This window comes from Oncorhynchus gorbuscha, linkage group LG24 (assembly GCF_021184085.1).
Source record: "Oncorhynchus gorbuscha isolate QuinsamMale2020 ecotype Even-year linkage group LG24, OgorEven_v1.0, whole genome shotgun sequence".
NCBI lineage: Eukaryota > Metazoa > Chordata > Actinopteri > Salmoniformes > Salmonidae > Oncorhynchus > Oncorhynchus gorbuscha.
The window spans coordinates 32345731-32367824 of record NC_060196.1 but is presented as its reverse complement, the minus strand read 5'-3'; the positions used below and the strand labels follow the sequence as shown (position 1 = coordinate 32367824).

The following is a 22094-nucleotide window of genomic DNA, read 5'->3' as shown; positions in this document are numbered from 1 at the left end:
TCTCAGCTATGATGTGGGCGTGTCCCAAAGGTCAATACTGGGGCCTCTCCTGTTCAGCCTGTACATTAATGATCTGCCTTCTGTCTGTACTGGGTCTGAAGTTCAAATGTATGCAGATGATACAGTGATATATGTGCATGCAAAGAGCAAACAACAAGCTGCACAAGAACTCACTACTGTAGTGGTCCAGGTTACAAAGTGGCTCAGAGACTCATGTTGGCATCTCAATGTGAAAAAAACAGTCTGCATGTTCTTCACAAAGAGGGAAACTGATGCCACTGAGCCAGATGTCTATGTGTCAGGGGAGAAGCTCCAGCTGGTATCCGATTTGCAGTACCTTGGCATCATACTTGATTCCAACCTCTCTTTTAACAGGCAGGTGAAAGGGGTAACACAAATAACCAAATTCAACTGAGCTAATTTCAGATTCACACGAAATTGTTTGATTACAGAGGTAGCAAAACTGTACTTCAAATCTATGATACTCCCACAATTAACATACTGCTTGATTAGTTGGGCCCAAGCTTGTTGTACAACATTAAACCCCATTCAGTCTGTCTACAAACAGGCTCTCAAAGTGATTGATAGGAAGCCCAATAGCCATCCTCACTGTTACATCCTCAGAAAGCATGTGTTCCTGAGTTGGGAAAATCTTATGCAATACATCGATGCATGTCTTGTATTCAAGATCCTAAATGGCCTAGCTCCCCCTCCACTTAGTACTTTTGTTAAATAGAAACCCCAAACCCATGGCAGCAGATCCACAAGGTCTGCCATGAGAGGTGACTGCATAGTTCCCTCTGCTTTTCCTAATCTTCTTTCTCTGTGAGAGCTTCCCATGTCTGGAACACACATTGCACCTTCACAAAAAACATGAAGACATGGCTAAAGGCCAATCAAACTTGTGAACATAATCCCTAGCTGTGTATTGCCGCTTTCCGTGTTGTCTGTAGCTTGTGAGGTGTGGAAAAACTGTTGCTTTTTGTTCTGTTGCTCTGTCTGCGTGCTACGTGTTGCTTGTTCTATGCTGCTCGGCATGTGCTCACTGCTCATTGTTTGTCTGTATTGTTATTGTAATTGTTTTTAATGACCTGCCCAGAGACTGAGGTTGAAAATTAGATGGCTGGCTAAAACCTGGACTTTTACTGAAACGTTGATTAATGTGCAGTGTCCCTGTAAAAATACAAATAAACTCAACTCAACCCTAGATGGCAGGTGTTACTACAATATACTACAGTAAATAATAGTTGTCTGCAAAAACACTACAGGGAATATTACAGTATACCAGTCATGTCCGGCAAAACTTTATAGTGAAAACTATTGTAACTAGTCATGTATGCAAAAACACTACATGTGTTTTCGGCCATTTGGCCCCCGGTGACAAAGAGCACATTTGAGTGAAGGGCCTAAAATTGTACTTGTACTAATAAAACATGGTAATTTCTTATCAAGAGGGGAAAAGTAAACATTCTTGAACTGTAGGCTACACATTTGACATTCAATTGCGATTGTGTTGAATTTTGAATCAAATTATAATTTATTCAAATTCAGTTATTTAAAGTTGCAGAAATTATCGTGTTTAAAAAGAAAATGGTGTTCGTGGTTAGGCTGGTATTGAAAAGCAACATTTTCTATGTTGTGTTGAGAGCGGAGATTATCCATTTATTTGTAGAACAATGCGATAACACTCAATAGTGAACCTTCATATTTTCTTACAGGACTACAAGGCCAGTATGTCTACTGTGGCATATTGTACTTCGTTGTAGAAACAATGTCTGATGTGGTAGGGAGAGTAATTTCTTATTATTTGGAAGTCGTTATCTTAACCAAAGAAACGTATGCAAAGTGCTTTGTTTTATAACATATTTTTAAAAATGGTCTTCCACACGTTGCTGCATTCCAAATCACTTTCATTTACAATGTGGTAATAAACAGTTGGTCTTCAATAACTTTATTTTAGCAGAAGAGTAGCCTCGATGTAGCCATAATTTGTCAAGGTAATTGTCTGCAAATAAACATGTTACTAAATCATCATAATTGACAGGCTAGGGTAATTGTACCTATTAAGCCCAACAAAATCTAAGTTGACATTTCTAACTATCAGGTATGAAGTTGAGACCCAGATGGAGACAACGTGGAATTAACAATTGTTTAATAATCCAACAGGGGCAGGTTATAGACAGGTCAAGGCAGGCAGGGGTCAGTAAACCAGAGGTGGGGCAACGGTACTGGACGGCAGGCAGGCTCAGGGGCAGGCAGACTGGTCAGGCAGGCGGGCTCAGACTCAGGACAGGCAAGGGTCAAAACCAGGAGGGCGAGAAAAAGAGAGACTGGGAAAAGCAGGAGCTGAGACAAAACCGCTGGTTGACTTGACAGACAAGACAAACTGGCAACAGACAAACAGAGAACACGGGTATAAATACACAGGGGATGATGGGGAAGATGGGCAACACCTGGAAAGGGGTGGAGACAATCAGAATGACAAGAACAAATATTAAGACAAATATTTGATAAAATATGTGAAAAGTCCAGACTGGGCTTAATGGGTACTGAATGTACCCTTTCAGCCCATGGGTTTTCCAAATAAGTCCACCTCTTGAATAATCAGTTTAAATTAACTTCCAAATGTTCAAACCTTAAACTGATATTTCTTATGTAAAATTATATTATCTCCCCTAAAGTTATTAAAATAAACGTATCATTACTATTCATTATACAAGTAACACTCATAACAAGGGTGTGTCCAATCATATCCACAGAGATCAATGTGGACTTTTGTTCTTACCAACCAGTACACACCTGTTAAACAAATCAACTAATCATAGACTTCAAACAAGACATAAGTTGAATCAGGTGTATTATTCCTTGGCTAGAACACAACCCTGCACCCACACTGGCCCTCTGGATAAGAAGCTGTGCATAAGACCATAACACCACACAACTTTCAATTAATTATCTGAACACATTTGCTGTCATGTTATTCTTGTTAATTAGTTGAACTTGTCTTTCTAAAAACTATAATAATCTGAAGACTATTTCAAATCTCACTCTCTAATGTATTAAAAGGGACATGTGGAGGACCAAAAAATATAATCAACAATATGACAATGCCCCCACCCTAAAGTGCATGAATAGTCATCTTATTGTCCCTCATTTGTTTGCATTTTGTCCACCACATCTCAATCTTCTATCCCTGATATCCCTCAATAATATGCACGACTGTAGTTTGTGTTTTAATCAACTGAAATCTGAACAAAAAAACATTTATGCTCATGTTCATTGAATAATAGGGATAAACACACCATGTCCATGTGTTTCAATGCAAACCAGGCATACTGGGTGTAAGAAATTGTCTAAATTTGAAAGGATTGTATGGCTGGGATTAATGAGAATGGTGGTGGCCGCCAAAGGGCTCTTGTCAGAGAGACTCAGATTCAGGACTTATCTTTGATCACTGTGATCCGTTTTATTTTGGCCGAGGTCAGTATGTAGTATGGTTCTAGGAACAGAGGAAACGAGTGCCAGTTATCAACAAATCCACAATAAGCTGCAATTACCCTGGCCCAATTCATCGTTACACATTTCCTATGTAACGCTACTCAAAATTGTGCTCTAAAGTAGCAATATTGAATGTCTTAAACCTAAATGAACAATATGCCATGGGCAAAACAATATGCCAGCACAGCAACAAAAGTTCAAGAACATCTAAGTCGGAAAATATAGAACAAATCAAAGTACAGAGTAAGACAAAACATCAGATAATAACTCACCTTTGGTTGATGATGCTTACTGCTGGTCCCCAGGCTGCTGTTCAATGAATTGTTTGGTGTGGTGTGTGTATGGCGTCGATCTTCATATGGTCAGCTGGTGACTACATGAGCCATCATGTGAGCCTTTTGGAGAGGCACTTTTCTTTAGGTTTGGAGAGCAGACCTATCCAATGAAGTCAATGCAGCGACGTCATGCTCACTTAATGGATCTCCCTCTGCTTGATACACAAATGTCCTCCCTTTTGTGTGTGTCTGTACGCGCCAATGGTGTGCCCTCATGTCTGTGCTCATGAATGCAGTATGTTTGGGTTATGAATGGGTTGTTAGGTTCAGAACAAATAGTAATACCTCAAATGGACGACTTGCAAAAGTTCAAGCCAAGTTTATTCATCCTATTGAGTCGTACAGCTGCAAAGACAAGGTATGATTATACAAGCACATGTATTTATAGCCTCCTACTAGGCGGGGTCAACTCTTTACACATCTAGACAGCCAATACATCTCTGTTGCTATGCAGGAACTTAATTGGTTCCTCTCACTAGTGTAGTCATGGCCATGCCTGATGCTAGAACCTTCACGGGCTTGGAAGTGTATGTGTGTGAGATAGGACTGTAGTAGGAGAGTCGTTGCGGTGGGCCTCTCTGGCCCCCCACCCAGAGGTTTCTTCTCACTTCATCTGTTGACTTGACCTCGGGCCAAATTCCTCGCTCCCCCCTAGTTCCGCAGCTGGCCTAGCTTATCAGAGACGGTTGCCCTTTGCCTCCCTCAGTAACTTTCCATACACATTCCTTATTCACTCTTCATTGACACAGAACATAAACCGTTATCATACGTAACGTAACCAGTACGTTCTTATATAGTGATAGGAATAAGTATATTTGAAGTTAGAACCCAATAGTTATGAAGTACTTATGGTAGGACATTATTTTGAATTGTATGCCATAACAGTATCACAATTTAATTACACAATATGAAACATTGAAGTGAAAAAAATGCTAATATGAGTGGCATTGACTAATATAGGATAGCCTAGGTTATGTATAGTTGTTTGGAACAGAATATATAAAAGGATATACTAAAACGTAAATAGGATGAATAGAATGTCAAATCTATTCCCAATGCATAAACTCAGTTAATGATGGATACCCTAAGGACCTGAAGGATTATGCTACATGTGGTGTGTTTTCCCCGGTCTGTCAACAGTTCCTGCTAGACTAAAAGGGAAAGGGTATGGCTGGATAGAGAAAGAATGCCCTCCAGTGTTCAACCTGAACAGTAGCAAGCCTATGGCCACTAGAATAATAGTCTCTCCTCAAAGCTGGAGACACAGTGGCTGTGAGAAGAAACTACTAATTCCATTCCACAGGACATGAAGAACCTGAATATTGTAACTAAATTAACATGAAAAGTCATTTAAACAGTGTCAATACATGACAAAACAAAGTTTGTATTAAAATTACAATGCTGTATTTTTTATTTCACTTGGGTGTACAGTCAACATTACAAGAGCAGCACGTTTTTTTTACAATAAAATAATTACAATTGCAACAATAATAGAAATAACAATATCCATAAAATAGCCAAATTGAGTCATTTCACACTTGACAACATATTGTCTATATATTTTCTGTTTTAAAAGGAAATAGTTCATTTATTTATGGAATGATGTATGATTCCTGTTGAGTGACCGTCATCTCACTCACGTTCTCTTTTGTGACAGGTATCAGTTTGAATGTGGTCAAATGCAGAGGAACATGGCATGGGTCTCAATTAGGGTTGCAAAGGGAGGGTATATTACTGGAGAACTTCAGTTTACTAGTAAACTACCCACATTTTTGTATCTTTGAATGATTGTAAGATACTAAAATTATCACAAGACATCAGGTGGCCCTTTTGAGTCACTCAGATTATCACAGGTGTCTGTATTTATCTCTGGCCCTCTGTGTAGCCGTATCACATGTAAAATATAAGCTGTAAAACATTGTCCTAAATATAAACAATCAATTTAGTGAATACCATTGATGTTTAATATGAGGGTTTCAGTGTGAAATATATTTACATGTATAAATATACACTACCGTTCAAAAGTTTGAGGTCACTTAGAAATGTCCTTGATTTTGAAAGAAAAGCAACTTTTTCTGTCCATTAAAATATCTAATTGATCAGAAATACGGTGTAGACATTGTTAATGTTGTAAATGACTATTGTAGCTGGAAACAACTGATTAAAATGGAATATATACATAGGCGTACAGAGGCTCATTATCAGCAACCATCACTGCTATGTTCCAATGGCACGTTGTGTTAGCTAATCCAAGTTTATCATTTTAAAAGGATAATTGATGTTCTGATTAAAGAAGCAATACAACTGTCCTTCTTTAGCATCAGCATTTGTGGGTTTGATTACAGGCTCAAAATGGCCAGAAACAAAGACCTTTCTTCTGAAACCTGTCAGTCTATTCCTGTTCTGAGAAATGAAGGCTATTCCATGCGAGAAATTGCCAAGAAACTGAAGATCTCGTACAACGCTGTGTACTACTCCCTTCACAGAACAGCACAAACTGGCTCTAACGAGAATAGAAAGAGGAGTGGGAGGCCCCAGTGCACAACTGAACAAGAGGACAAGTACATTAGAGTGTCTAGTTTGAGAAACAGACGCCTCACAAGTCATCAACTGGCAGTTTCACTAAATAGTACCCGCAAAACCCCAGTCTCAATGTCAAAAGTGAAGAGGCGACTCTGGGAAGGTCAGTCAATACAGAAAATGTCAATAACTTTGAACATTTCTTCAAGTGCAGTCGCAAAAACCATTAAGTGCTATGATGAAACTGGCTCTCATGACGACCGCCATGGGAATGGAAGACCCAGAGTTACCTCTGCTGCATATGATAAGTTCCTTAGAGTTACCAGCCTCAGAAATTGCAGCCCAAATAAATGCTTCACAGAGTTCAAGTAACAGACACATCTCAACATCTGCTCAGAGGAGACTGTGTGAATCAGGCCTTCATGGTTGAATTGCTGCAAAGAAACCACTACTAAAGAACACCAATAAGAAGAAGAGACTTGCTTAGGCCAAGAAACACTATCAATGGATATTAGACCGGTGGAAATGTGTTCTTTGGTCTGGAGTCCAAATTGGAGATTTTTGGTTCCAACCGCCATGTCTTTGTGAGACACGGTGTGGGTGAACGGATGATCTCCGCATGTGTATTTACCACCGTAATGCATGGAGGAGGAGGTGTTATGGTGGGGGGGTGCTTTGCTGGTGACACTGTCGGTGATTTATTTAGAATTCAAGGCACACATTACCAGCATGGCTACCACAGCATTCTGCAGTGATACCCCATCCCATCTGCTTTGAGCTTAGTGGGATTATCATTTGTTTTTCAACAGGACAATGACCCAGCACACCACCAGGCTGTGTAAGAGCTATTTTACCAAGAAGGAGAGTGATGGAGTGCTGCAGCAGATGACCTGGCCTCCACAATTCCCCGACCTCAACCAATTGAGATGGTTTGGGATGAGTCAGACCGCAGAGTGAAGGAAAAGCAGCCAACAAGTGCTCAGCATATGTGGGAACTCCTTCAAGACAATTGGAAAGGCATTCCATGTGAAGCTGTTTGAGAGAATGCCAAGAGTGTGCAAAGCTGTCATCAAGGCAAAGGGTGGCTATTTGAGAATCTCAAATATAAAATATATTTTCATGCGTTTAACACTTTTTTGGTTACTACATGATTCCATATTTGTTATTTAATCGTTTTGATGTCTTCACAATTATTCTACAATGTAGAAAATAGTAAAAAATAAAGAAAAACCCTTGAATGAGGAGGTGTTCTAAAACTTTTTACTGGTAGTGTATATATATATATATTTATTTTACTATGTCAATATGTATTTGTTGTCAATGTTTTTGCATCAAACTGGTGGCAGTTGTAAAACAAAAGTCAATAGTTGGAAGAGTTGCAGAGTTAAATCTAAATAATGCCATTGTTGATTTTTCATTAATAAGACTTTTTTTTTTTAACCGTATGGTCTATGTACTAGAAACTCATGGACAATATGGATACAGATATTTTAAAAAACAGGAATACTATATATGAATACATTTTCTTTTTAAAAGTTATTCAAGTATAAATGACCAAGGTTACAATAGATTGCCATATATTTTCTGTTAATTACCAAAATTAATAAGGATTCTGGTAACTTTGGTAAACTACAGGTAGCTTTGCAACCCTATTTTCAATGGTTAAAGCATTGGTTGAGTGGAAATGTAGTTGGGTAGATATAGCACTATGATAAGCAGAGCTATAGATGGAGCAACAATAGTTTTAAACCTCTCTTCATCCCTGAATACGTAACACTCCCAGACACGTGGAGCCTAAGTGACAAATAATGAAATCAATTGTGACATAGGTGTGTGGAGTGCATGGGCAGTTTCAAAGGGCAACAAGTTTTCCAATTCCATTAGACACCTTAGTAGCATAATATTTCAGCAAGGCTAAATAACACCACAAGGGCTATATGGATAGTTGAGTTATAACTGTCAAACAGTATTAATCCAATACCAGCCTGATGCAATAATAAAGTGTTATGTAATAACACCTACAATGGGGCTGTAACACAGTACCTGAGGGAACCACTATATGTTGTGCTCAATCTAACTCAGGGGCTGTTGAGCTCAACACGTTTCACTTCTTATTGCCGCATTGCTCAAATTGATCAGCAAAACTCAGTGACGTGTACAAAGCACTTGAGCTGTGTTATTTTCCATTTCCCACCCAACCAACACACTCAACAGAAGGGATAAACCCATCGAGATGACAACTCATATATCATGGTACTGTATATCTACAGACAAAGGAAGACAAAGTATTGTCTGTGTTACAATCCACTGTGAGGGGTGTCATCTACTTTGACCAAAACTAAAAGCACAAATCACAAACAGTGTGGGGGAAAGAATTGACCTTTTTGACCTTGAGCATAGGGTATGTTGCCAACATGTAGGCTTAGTAGAAATTACACTCCAACTGGATGAAATTGTCATGCTTTGGAGATGTCCAACTTATGGATGACATAAACCCTAGCATCTGTGAAGTACATCCCTAAACAGCCTGACTTGGAGAACGGAAAGGCACATGTATCAAATGCACCAGAGCACAGGAAGGAGCCTAGCCTACTTCTTCCGGCTGCTGTCTTAAATGATGAGCTTGCGTGTCGTATTATGCATCAATGTTAGAACATCGGTCATAACTTCACTTCAGTAGACTTGAGATTGATCGTTACCAAAGCTAGGGTACCTGATTGAAATGAATGCAAAGGAAAGTCATCTTTCATTCCAAAGATACATTTGATGTTTTCCAAAGTGACCTAAACTGAGTGTACAAAACATGAAGGACACCTGCAGTTTACTGTGCATATCCATAATGGTCCACCACCCAAAAGACATCAAGTCAACTTGACACAACTGAGGGAAGCATTGGAATCAATATGGGCCAGCATCCCTGTGGAACACTTTTGACACCTTGTAGAGCTAATGTCCGTGCGAGTTAAGGCTGTTCTGAGGGCAAAAGGGGGTGCATCTCAATATTAGGAAGGTGTTCTTAATATTTTGTCACTGTATAAGTGATATTATTATGGCCTAATTTAAACTGATTGAGAATGAATCATTGTATCCAAAGTTGGGGCATCCTATTACAATGATATTTTTACAAGTTGTGTTGGGTTTCTTCTCAAAACATTATTCCCACGAGTCACTGGATTTCAACTAGCCTAATAACTACTGTATAACTGCCAGGATGATGTCTTGGTGTTCCCCAAGGCTTCATTGTGGGTCTATTCCATATCTTATATTAATTTGGTGAAAGGCATAGTGTGATATGAGGCTTTAAAGGCGTCAGCATGCTTCAGTTCGGCTGACGGCTAGCCAAAGTTGGCTAGGCGAACCGAAAGAGTGTGCTTGCATACTCCCTTGAAAAATGAGAAAAAAGTGTCAATCGTACTGTTTGTCCAGTATACACTTCCACAAAAGTCAGAATGAATCTAAGATAACTCAAGAAATCTGTCATTCATTTTGACGTTTTTGCATGGGAGATCTTAGTCGTGTAATTTTACATCTAACTAAGGTGCATTATTTCTCAAGGAAACAATTAGCATGAAAACAAGTCGTTTCTCATTGAGTGACAACCATGCGTTCGTAAATTTACTCAGACTATTTACTCCGATTTCAGAGCACTCTTGTCTGAGTGTGCCAGAGCACAGAATAACTGATGAATTTACAAATATGCAACACCCAATGAATATGACCAGTGTCTGCAAAAAAACTGAATTTAATTGTCGCCAGCAGCACAGTTAAAGTCACTAATGCTCTAGATAACATGAAAACAGCCTAACCAGCTCTGCTAGGGTGAGTAAAATGGTCAGAGTGACGTGTTCTCTCATTTGTGCCTGCAAGTAGCTAGCAAACTAACCAACTTTAGCCAGTTAGCTTGGGTGCTTGACTGCCGTTGAGGTCAGAACACTCGGATCAACCCTCCTCGTCAGCCAGAGAATCCAGTGTGCGCTCTGAACTCGCCGAGAGCGAAATGGTCGGAATTCAGAACCGACAATCTGACAACGCTCTGAATTTCCGAACGACCCAGAGCGCACTCTGACACACTAAAGGCAATTTATAAACACACCCAAAGACTTTATTGAAGAATCCCCACAGTTGACTAATTACGGACGAAGGGGCGTAGACTTTCGGCTCCTGAACGTCGGCTGGCCTCGAGAAAAACATTTGTGTACCCGAACAGCTAAAAAAACTCTTTACCGAAGTCCAAAACAAACAAAAACCTCACAAAATGTTGTCATAATATATGCACAAACTGTTTCGGCTGGGAAGCATGCGGACGCCTTAAGGAGGAACTTACAAGAGAAAATACTGAGCGTCTGAGGTTTTGGCTGAAAGACAAATTGTAGGTTTACACTGTTATCATGAGGTATTCTGGCTTTGGTGAGTTCCGCCGTTTGGCAAACTGTTTGGTTACATACACTGTACTGCTTCATCACAAATACCCACACCACTATTTTAAAGCTTACGTTTTTTTGGCTTTTTTCATCTTTTGGTAAGAAAATAAATTAGCTTGAGAAAAGTGCCCTGTGTTATTATAGGGCTAACAAGATAAGAATGACTAACTATTTGAGTTGAGATCCACACACAGGAGAACACAACACATACACAGAGATGACAAAAGGATGGCTGGCTAGATTAATTAGGACACTGGTTCCATCACTCTGGTGTTCTTCACAGTTCCGAGACATTTTGGTTCTGTGACCCAGGTTCTAATCACCGATATAAAGCATCTGTTCTATTGGTCTGGATTTACCAAAAACTCTGTACATCTTCTAGGTTAACATCGGAATCCAAATCTGATTTTGTAGTGTGAGATTTGTGTTTGACAAATTGTTCATGAGTTATTTAGGTCAAGATCTTTAGTCCTCCTGGGTTTGGGTCATCTCTGGATTTCTGATGTGTGTGTGTGTGTGTGTGTGTGTGTGTGTGTGTGTGTGTGTGTGTGTGTGTGTGTGTGTGTGTGTGTGTGTGTGTGTGTGTGTGTGTGTGTGTGTGTGTGTGTGTGTGTGTGTGTGTGTGTGTGTGTGTGTGTGTGTGTGTGTGTGTGTGTGTGTGTGTGTGTGTGTGTGTACATGTAAGAAGGAAATGAGCAAGTGTGGATTGTGTGTGCATTTGAGGAGTACTAAAGTGCTTGTATCATGTCAGAACACTGGATCTCTGAAATGCATCCCTAGATTTCTACAGTGCATTTCTATTTCTGTAGAGAATAGAAGAATAAACATAAATTACTCAGTATACATTTTCACTAATGTTACCTGTTTATACTATAATATAGAACCTCTATGAAAGGTAATTCAGGGGTCAAGGCTGCTTTGTGGTGTTTGTGCTGTGAAACAATAATTAATGTTCACAAAACATGGAAAGTATGATCAGGACATCAGTATTTTTATATCTGCATGCCCACAGGTTTGGTTAGTGGTTGCATGGGCGTGTGGGAGACAGTACAAGTGGTTAAGGAGAGTGCAGTGATTGTTGGCTGCTTGAGTGTGTGTCTGTGTGTGACGGAAAGATTGAGGATAGCCTTTGTGGGGCTTTGAGTGCAGTGATTGTTGGCTGCTTGAGTGTGTGTCTGTGTGTGACGGAGAGATTGAGGATAGCCTTTGTGGGGCTTTGAGTAGCTCTACATTGTGTGCGTTATATAGAACAGAAACATGCATGTGGTTGTATGTGCATGTATCAATCTGTATCAGCCTTTATAAACTGGGTGGTTCGAGCCCTGAATGCTGATTGGCTGACAGCATATCACGGGTATGACAAAAACATACATTTTTACTGCTGTGTGTGTGTGTGTGTGTGTGTGTGTGTGTGTGTGTGTGTGTGTGTGTGTGTGTGTGTGTGTGTGTGTGTGTGTGTGTGTGTGTGTGTGTGTGTGTGTGTGTGTGTGTGTGTGTGTGTGTGTGTGTGTGTGTGTGTGTGTGTGTGTGTGTACGTTTTTAACCCAGTATGGATTTTTAACTGATCCTCTTTCCTTTTACTCAGTTAGCAGGTCCTGGGTCGGCCAAGGGCATGGTGTGTAGTACCTCGTCCAGCAGCTGCAGAGCCCGGTGCAGGTGTACCTCCACCCAACAGGGGGTATGTTTGATGCTCTGCCGGGGGTAGTCAGGGCCCCAGCCCTTCACAAAGCTCAGACGCAGGATGCACAGCCTCCGGAGGTCGTCCACACCTATCCCTGCTGCTGCAGAAAGACCTGGAAGAAAGAGGAAGTGAGGTATTAGGGATGGGCATTTTAAATGATTTCACTATTCAAATAATATCACGATTTTTCTCTCGGATATCCAGATAGTCAAAATATAGGTTTTTTAAAGAAAACATAAATGATTTGGAAACTTCATGTGGAATTGCTTGTGTGACTCGGGAGAGAGCCAGTGCGCTGTGCACTGCTTGTTTTTGGTCAATCGGCAGAAGAGGAGCAGGGTCCTGTGTGTGTGACAGTCTATGCGTGTGGCATGGAGGGAGAGATAAAAGTAGACAAACCGACTCACGCTAGTTAGACAAACTTGTCTCTTTATAGGTGATTTATCATACCATCTGGTAGTACCTGTCTTGACTGCATCAAATCAATGTAAAGATGCTAGCTAGCTACAATAGCCAGCTAAGTTAGCCAGCTAGCTAGATAAAGTAGCAAGGCTAATTGAGGCTATTTTGCTGCTCTCCCTGTCCTTATCTACAACAACTCCATTCATATTAAACAACAGCCTACCTGTTGGTTGATCATTGTAGCCTTCTACTTCTCATTTAGCCAACTTAATTCCGTAATTGTAATTCCATTTGGCAGTGATTGGAAATCTCCCACTTCACTTGCTACACATGAAGTCACTGACAACAACAACAACAAGATACACCACGTGTATAACCTGTATAGCCCTTAAGATACGACTTTTGTTTGTTGTTTTATTAAATGAAGCATATGACATGTCATGGTATATCTTTGTGTGTAGCATTGCCACATAGATAATTTTATTTAATTGAGAAAAAGCCTTCATTGTTAAAATAGGGCTCTATATTTTTTTTTTCCCCAAGAAAATGCATACTGTCATGTTTTGTCTTATATTGTCTTGTCATTTTGCTTTTCCTTCTGTTCGTTTTCCCCCTGCTGGTCTTTTTAGGTTCGTTCCCCTTTTTCTCTCTCCCTTCCTCTCTCTCTTCTCTCTATCGTTCTGTTCCTACTCCCAGCTGTTCCTATTCCCCTAATCAATCATTTAGTCTTCCCACACCTGTTCCCTATCTTTTCCCCTGATTAGAGTCCCTATTTCTCCCCTTGTTTTCCGTTTCTGTCCTGTCGGATCCTTGTATATTGTTCACCGTGCTGTGTCTTTGTATCGCCCTGTCGTGTCGTGTTTCCCTCAGATGCTGCGTGGTGAGCAGGTGTCTGAGTCTGCTACGGTCAAGTGCCTTCCCGAGGCAACCTGCAGTTTATGATCGAGTCTCCAGTCTGTTCTCGTCATTACAAGTGGAATTGTTCTTTATGCTTTATTTACCGCTCCGAATTGTCTAGGAGTATTGAATATTTACTTTACTGGATTAAAGACTCTGTTTTCGCCAAGTCGCTTTTGGGTCCTCATTCACCTGCATAACAGAAGGATCCGACCAAAGAATGGACCCAGCGACTACAGACGCTCGTAACACTGCCGTCGAGATCCAAGGAGCCATGCTCGGCAGACACGAGCAGGAATTGTCTGCTGCTCGTCATGCCATGGAGAACCTGGCCGCTCAGGTTTCCGACCTCTCTGGACAGTTCCAGAGTCTTCGTCTCGTGCCACCTGTTACTTCCTGGTCTGCCGAGCCTCCGGAACCTAGGGTTAATAACCCACCTTGCTACTCCGGGCAGCCCAAGGAGTGCCGCTCCTTTCTCACCCAGTGTGATATTGTGTTCTCTCTCCAACCCAACACATACTCTAGAGAGAGAGCTCGGGTTGCTTACGTCATTTCACTCCTTACTGGCCGGGCTCGAGAGTGGGGCACAGCTATCTGGGAGGCAAGGGCTGATTGTTCAAACAATTACCAGAACTTTAAAGAGGAGATGATTCGGGTTTTTGACCGTTCAGTTTTTGGTAGGGAGGCTTCTAGGGCCCTGGCTTCCCTATGCCAAGGTGATCGATCCATAACGGATTACTCTATAGAGTTTCGCACTCTTGCTGCCTCTAGTGACTGGAACGAGCCGGCGCTGCTCGCTCGTTTTCTGGAGGGACTCCACGCAGTGGTCAAAGATGAGATTCTCTCCCCCGGGAGGTTCCTTCCAGTGTGGACTCTTTGATTGCTCTCGCCATCCGCATAGAACGACGGGTAGATCTTCGTCACCAAGCTCGTGGAAGAGAGCTCGCGTCAACGGTGTTTCCCTGCTCCGCATCGCAACCATCTCCCTCCTCTGGCTCAGAGACTGAGCCCATGCAGCTGGGAGGTATTCGCATCTCGACTAAGGAGAGGGAACGGAGGATCACCAACCGCCTGTGCCTCTATTGCGGATTTGATGGACATTTTGTCAATTCATGTCCAGTAAAAGCCAGAGCTCATCAGTAAGCGGAGGGCTACTGGTGAGCGCTACTACTCAGGTCTCTCCATCTAGATCCTGTACTACTATGTCGGTCCATCTACGCTGGACCGGTTCGGGTGCTACATGCAGTGCCTTGATAGACTCTGGGGCTGAGGGTTGTTTCATGGACGAAGCATGGGCTCGGAAACATGACATTCCTTTCAGACAGTTAGACAAGCCTACGCCCATGTTCGCCTTAGATGGTAGTCATCTTCCCAGTATCAGATTTGAGACACTACCTTTAACCCTCACAGTATCTGGTAACCACAGTGAGACTATTTCTTTTTTGATTTTTCGTTCACCTTTTACACCTGTTGTTTTGGGTCATCCCTGGCTAGTATGTCATAATCCTTCTATTAATTGGTCTAGTAATTCTATCCTATCCTGGAACGTTTCTTGTCATGTGAAGTGTTTAATGTCTGCCATCCCTCCCATTTCTTCTGTCCCCACTTCTCAGGAGGAACCTGGCGATTTGACAGGAGTGCCGGAGGAATATCATGATCTGCGCACGGTCTTCAGTCGGTCCCGAGCCAACTCCCTTCCTCCTCACCGGTCGTATGATTGTAGTATTGATCTCCTTCCGGGGACCACTCCTCCTCGGGGTAGACTATACTCTCTGTCGGCTCCCGAACGTAAGGCTCTCGAGGATTATTTGTCTGTGTCTCTTGACGCCGGTACCATAGTGCCTTCTTCCTCTCCGGCCGGGGCGGGGGTTTTTTTTGTTAAGAAAAAGGACGGTACTCTGCGCCCCTGCGTGGATTATCGAGGGCTGAATGACATAACGATTAAGAATCGTTATCCGCTTCCCCTTATGTCATCAGCCTTCGAGATTCTGCAGGGAGCCAGGTGCTTTACTAAGTTGGACCTTCGTAACGCTTACCATCTCGTGCGCATCAGAGAGGGGGACGAGTGGAAAACGGCGTTTAACACTCCGTTAGGGCATTTTGAGTACCGGGTTCTGCCGTTTGGTCTCGCCAATGCGCCAGCTGTTTTTCAGGCATTAGTTAATGATGTTCTGAGAGACATGCTGAACATCTTTGTTTTTGTCTACCTTGACGATATCCTGATTTTTTCACCGTCACTCGAGATTCATGTTCAGCACGTTCGACGTGTTCTCCAGCGCCTTTTAGAGAATTGTCTCTACGTGAAGGCTGAGAAGTGCTCTTTTCATGTCTCCTCCGTTACTTTTCTCGGTTCCGTTATTTCCGCTGAAGGCATTCAGATGGATTCCGCTAAGGTCCAAGCTGTCAGTGAGTGGCCCGTTCCAAGGTCACGTGTCGAGTTGCAGCGCTTTCTAGGTTTCGCTAATTTCTATCGGCGTTTCATTCGTAATTTCGGTCAAATTGCTGCCCCTCTCACAGCTCTTACTTCTGTCAAGACGTGTTTTAAGTGGTCCGGTTCCGCCCAGGGAGCTTTTGATCTTCTAAAAGAACGTTTTACGTCCGCTCCTATCCTCGTTACTCCTGACGTCACTAGACAATTCATTGTCGAGGTTGACGCTTCAGAGGTAGGCGTGGGAGCCATTCTATCCCAGCGCTTCCAGTCTGACGATAAGGTTCATCCTTGCGCTTATTTTTCTCATCGCCTGTCGCCATCTGAACGCAACTATGATGTGGGTAACCGCGAACTGCTCGCCATCCGCTTAGCCCTAGGCGAATGGCGACAGTGGTTGGAGGGGGCGACCGTTCCTTTTGTCGTTTGGACAGACCATAAGAACCTTGAGTACATCCGTTCTGCCAAACGACTTAATGCTCGTCAAGCTCGTTGGGCGTTATTTTTCGCTCGTTTCGAGTTTGTGATTTCTTACCGTCCGGGTAGCAAGAACACCAAGCCTGATGCCTTATCCCGTCTTTTTAGTTCTTCTGTGGCTTCTACTGATCCCGAGGGGATTCTTCCTTATGGGCGTGTTGTCGGGTTGACAGTCTGGGGAATTGAAAGACAGGTTAAGCAAGCACTCACGCACACTGCGTCGCCGCGCGCTTATCCTAGTAACCTTCTTTTCGTTCCTGTTTCCACTCGTCTGGCTGTTCTTCAGTGGGCTCACTCTGCCAAGTTAGCTGGTCATCCCGGTGTTCGAGGCACTCTTGCTTCTATTCGCCAGCGCTTTTGGTGGCCGACTCAGGAGCGTGACACGCGCCGTTTCGTGGCTGCTTGTTCGGACTGCGCGCAGACTAAGTCAGGTAACTCTCCTCCTGCCGGTCGTCTTAGACCGCTCTCCATTCCTTCTCGACCATGGTCTCACATCGCCCTAGACTTCATTACCGGTCTGCCTTTGTCTGCGGGGAAGACTGTGATTCTTACGGTTGTCGATAGGTTCTCTAAGGCGGCACATTTCATTCCTCTCGCTAAACTTCCTTCCGCTAAGGAGACGGCACAAATCATCATCGAGAATGTGTTCAGAATTCATGGCCTCCCGTTAGACGCCGTTTCAGACAGAGGTCCGCAATTCACGTCACAGTTTTGGAGGGAGTTCTGTCGTTTGATTGGTGCTTCCGTCAGTCTCTCTTCCGGGTTTCATCCCCAGTCTAACGGTCAAGCAGAGAGGGCCAATCAGACGATTGGTCGCATACTACGCAGCCTTTCTTTCAGAAACCCTGCGTCTTGGGCAGAACAGCTCCCTGGGCAGAATACGCTCACAACTCGCTTCCTTCGTCTGCTACCGGGTTATCTCCGTTTCAGAGTAGTCTGGGTTACCAGCCTCCTCTGTTCTCATCCCAGCTTGCCGAGTCCAGCGTTCCCTCCGCTCAAGCGTTTGTCCAACGTTGTGAGCGCACCTGGAGGAGGGTGAGGTCTGCACTTTGCCGTTACAGGGCACAGACTGTGAGAGCCGCCAATAAACGTAGGATTAAGAGTCCAAGGTATTGTTGCGGCCAGAGAGTGTGGCTTTCCACTCGCAACCTTCCTCTTACGACAGCTTCTCGTAAGTTGACTCCGCGGTTCATTGGTCCGTTCCGTGTCTCCCAGGTCGTCAATCCTGTCGCTGTGCGACTGCTTCTTCCGCGACATCTTCGTCGCGTCCATCCTGTCTTCCATGTCTCCTGTGTCAAGCCCTTTCTTCGCACCCCCGTTCGTCTTCCCTCCCCCTCCCGTCCTTGTCGAGAGCGCACCTATTTACAAGGTACGTAGGATCATGGACATGCGTTCTCGGGGACGGGGTCACCAATACTTAGTGGATTGGGAGGGTTACGGTCCTGAGGAGAGGAGTTGGGTTCCGTCTCGGGACGTGCTGGACCGTTCACTGATTGATGATTTCCTCCGTTGCCGCCAGGATTCCTCCTCGAGTGCGCCAGGAGGCGCTCGGTGAGTGGGGGGGGTACTGTCATGTTTTGTCTTATATTGTCTTGTCATTTTGCTTTTCCTTCTGTTCGTTTTCCACCTGCTGGTCTTTTTAGGTTCGTTCCCCTTTTTCTCTCTCCCTTCCTCTCTCTCTTCTCTCTATCGTTCCGTTCCTACTCCCAGCTGTTCCTATTCCCCTAATCAATCATTTAGTCTTCCCACACCTGTTCCCTATCTTTTCCTCTGATTAGAGTCCCTATTTCTCCCCTTGTTTTCCGTTTCTGTCCTGTCGGATCCTTGTATATTGTTCACCGTGCTGTGTCTTTGTATCGCCCTGTCGTGTCGTGTTTCCCTCAGATGCTGCGTGGTGAGCAGGTGTCTGAGTCTGCTACGGTCAAGTGCCTTCCCGAGGCAACCTGCAGTTTATGATCGAGTCTCCAGTCTGTTCTCGTCATTACAAGTGGAATTGTTCTTTATGCTTTATTTACCGCTCCGAATTGTCTAGGAGTATTGAATATTTACTTTACTGTATTAAAGACTCTGTTTTCGCCAAGTCGCTTTTGGGTCCTCATTCACCTGCATAACACATACTCCTTCAAGTAATCGAATACTAACGTCCGTTTGGATATTAAAATATTTGAATAACTGTGCCCATTCCTATGAGGTATAAATGAAAAGACAAATGTGGTGTCCCACATGGGTCAATACTTGGACCCATTCTCATTCAAATGTCACGGCAGATTTCCTCCTCTTCCTCTGAAGAGGTGAAACAAGGATCGGACCAATATGCAGGGTGGTAGGTTTCCATGGTTTTTAATAAGAAAAACTGAACATGAACACATATACAAAATAATAAAGTGAACTGGCAACGAAACAGTCCCGTGTGGCACAAACACTGACACAGGAAACCCCTAGACAAGACAAATCACATAAAACCCCCATGTCACACCCTGACCTAACCAAAATAATAAAGAAAACAAAGATAACTAAGGCCAGGGCGTGACATCAAAAGAATACCACTTCAACAGAGACTATAAATTCACAATAGCCTAATTGGAAAAATATGGAAATAAAACACACTAAGCCTGTGCATATCTCATATATTGTACTTACTGACTGCAGGGGCTATGCCTCCAACGCTGCCTGGCCCAGGGATGTTGCCTGCCACGGCGGCAGCCTGAGCTGCTACCGCTGCCTGCGCTGTAGCTGCCTGCTGCTGCATTTGCCTGTGACACTGTCTCAGGTCAAACACCTACAGAGGACAGAACAGTCTGATGTCAGAACACCTACAGAGAGACATCAGCGTCCAGTCAAACTCCTATTGGGAGAAGGTCATCAAGAGGACAAGCAACTGCAAAGAGAACAAACAGAGGTCATTGTGTTTCTCACCTTGATGTAGGCGCCGGGGTAGATCTTGTGTACTGCGTCGCCTGGCGCTCTACCTGCCTCTCGGTCCAAGTAGTAGCTCTGCACGAACACGGCGTGGTCGCTCATACAACGCATCCACACATCTCCCTCGCCACGACACTCCAGCTGCACTCCTTTACCGATGTGCAACCTGTGAGAGAGAGGGAGAGATCAAGATGATAAGTACAAGTGAATATAGTTGTATTAAAGTGTTATATTTCAGTCAATAACAGAAGTCGGGTCTTCTGCCACAGGTACAAACAGATAGAGACAAGGCATGGCATGATTATGAATGAGAGCTATACGCATATACACAGTTTACACAAAGGCATAGATATACCAATCAACATTTCAACAGACACATATAAAGGCATTCAAAATAGACATTTGTGGCAAGGTAGGAATTAACATGCTTATTGATATAGAGATGGCACTAGAGGAGCACAGACCTGGCTCTTTCGCTGGCGTCGGTACGGTGGACGTTGCTTAGCTGGCCCAGACAGAAGCGGTCACCCCCTGAGGGGTCCACGTAGCCGTCCACCGTCACCACCGGGCAGCTAGCCGGCACCTTGAACATCTCCCCCACCTGCACATCCATTTCAAAGTAGGAGATGGAGCACCAGAACTCTGGCCCTGCACACAGACAATAATGTGGTTAGCAGAGTGGGTGTGCTTGCGTTTGCATCTATACATCTATATATACTGTACATATGTGTTGTCTTACCTGGATGATTGGACACAGGGGGAGGAAATGAGGCTGAGCCATGATGCTGAGACCCTAGAAGGTGAACAAGGAAACAACACAGGTTACCAAACATACACTATTCCTAAGTGTCCCCCAAAAAAGCACCTCAGAAGACATACAGACACACTTTGGGCATATTGTGACTTACTGTAACTGGCAAACTTACAGAAGCTGGTTGGATGGTGGAGAGGAGGCTGTTGGTGGCCACGCCCATTCTGTTGTTGGGGTCCCACAGGAGTGTAGGAGGCTGTGCTACTACCTGTCCAAGTTGCTGAATTACAAAACAATAAATACAAATTAACAACAGGCACAAGCTCAAGCCATACATCTGGCAAACTACCATTTTGCATTTTTACATTTTTTATTTTATTTTATTTTTTACAGTTTTCAAATACAGTATGATGATTTATCATGCCGTTGAAATGAATTGTGTTTGGCTCCCTGAGTGTTTGTGTGTGTGTGTGTGTGTGTGTGTGTGTGTGTGTGTGTGTGTGTGTGTGTGTGTGTGTGTGTGTGTGTGTGTGTGTGTGTGTGTGTGTGTGTGTGTGTGTGTGTGTGTGTGTGTACCATATGGCAGTACTAACTGTGGAACGCAGCCTGTGACTGTGTGTGTTTGGAGCTGTTGTATCCATTCTGACCAGGCGGGGGCTGGAGTGGCTGGGGGTTCTGCGGTGACCCGTGTGGCAGCCCGTGTGTTGGGGTGGAGGGGGGCGGCGTGGGGGTCATAGGGGTCATGACCTGACCCTGAGGAGAGGCTATCTGTAGGAGCCCCTCACTGTGACCTCCCTGGAGAGGCAGCATAGAGCCGGACACTAGAGAGGAGAGAGAGACACACACACACACACACAAACACACACACACATGAAGAGCTACCAGGTGTTGTCAATATCAATAGGTAGGCCGCAATCGATAAACAAATGTCACAAAACAGGATGACGCAGTGACACCCATAGAAACAGAAAAATTGTGGACATCTTTGGTAACACCTATCTGTCAAACAATCCCCTAAGCTTTATTAAAAGATCACCTCAGGGAGCAGCAAAACAGGAGCAGACATTCCATTTTTTTCTACGTATTGTAACTTATTTTTGTCCAGCTCCCGTTATTATGTTGGATGGGCGTAAAACTCCCTCCATTCATTAAACACCTATTGGTCTTACCTGTGGGTGAGAGGGGCATGTTGGGGTAGAGGGTGATGGGCAGAGGGGCCCGCTGCGGTTCGGGAGGGAGCTGCAGAGGCGGGAGTGGCTGGCCGTAGTGGTCCGGAGGCTGTAGCTTGAGCGCCCCTGGGTGGGGGGATATGCCTAGTGGCATATCCATCTGGATACAGTCATGAATATACTCCTCCTTGATCATCCTCCCAGGGGGGCCTAGAGGAGAGAGGGCTACCAACAACATGGTATAACATTGTTATTAGTTTAAAGTTTTATTAGGCGTACGGGATACACATGGTATACACCGTCCAACAAAATGCTTACTTGCAGGTTCTTTCTCGACAATGCAACAACAATAAGAAATAATACAATATTAGAATACAAATATAAAGTAAATAGCTCAGTAGAGTAAAATAAAGATTTTAGCATAAAATAGCATAAAGTATATTAGCCACCAGTGTGTAATGCATTAACCACCTGTATTAACAGGAAGAACACCTGTATCAACCACCTGTGTGTAATGCATTGTAAATGAATTTATGCAATTATAAACATTAAAAAGTGCAATGCTTTGTAATGAATACAAGTCATTTTTGGCTAGG

The 22094-nt window shown here is 43.5% G+C and overlaps 1 protein-coding gene across 4 annotated transcripts in view; it reads right to left on the bottom strand.

Moving 5' to 3' along the window:
• Positions 1 to 12200: 12200 nt before the first annotated feature.
• LOC124013125 (mothers against decapentaplegic homolog 4-like) overlaps positions 12201 to 22094 on the bottom strand; it is a 46137-nt gene continuing 36243 nt past the window's right edge. Inside the window, exons 5-12 of one of the 4 annotated variants that reach the window (XM_046327303.1) lie at positions 21499 to 21723; positions 20923 to 21150; positions 20487 to 20609; positions 20318 to 20371; positions 20043 to 20226; positions 19576 to 19744; positions 19300 to 19438; positions 12201 to 12567 (exon numbers count right to left, since the gene is read on the bottom strand). In XM_046327303.1, coding sequence (XP_046183259.1) covers positions 12356 to 12567; positions 19300 to 19438; positions 19576 to 19744; positions 20043 to 20226; positions 20318 to 20371; positions 20487 to 20609; positions 20923 to 21150; positions 21499 to 21723 — 1334 coding nt within the window. In that variant the 3' untranslated portion in view covers positions 12201 to 12355. The remainder of the gene's footprint in view (positions 12568 to 19299; positions 19439 to 19575; positions 19745 to 20042; positions 20227 to 20317; positions 20372 to 20486; positions 20610 to 20922; positions 21151 to 21498; positions 21724 to 22094) is intronic. The other 3 variants (XM_046327305.1, XM_046327306.1, XM_046327307.1) reach the window with 3 other exon arrangements.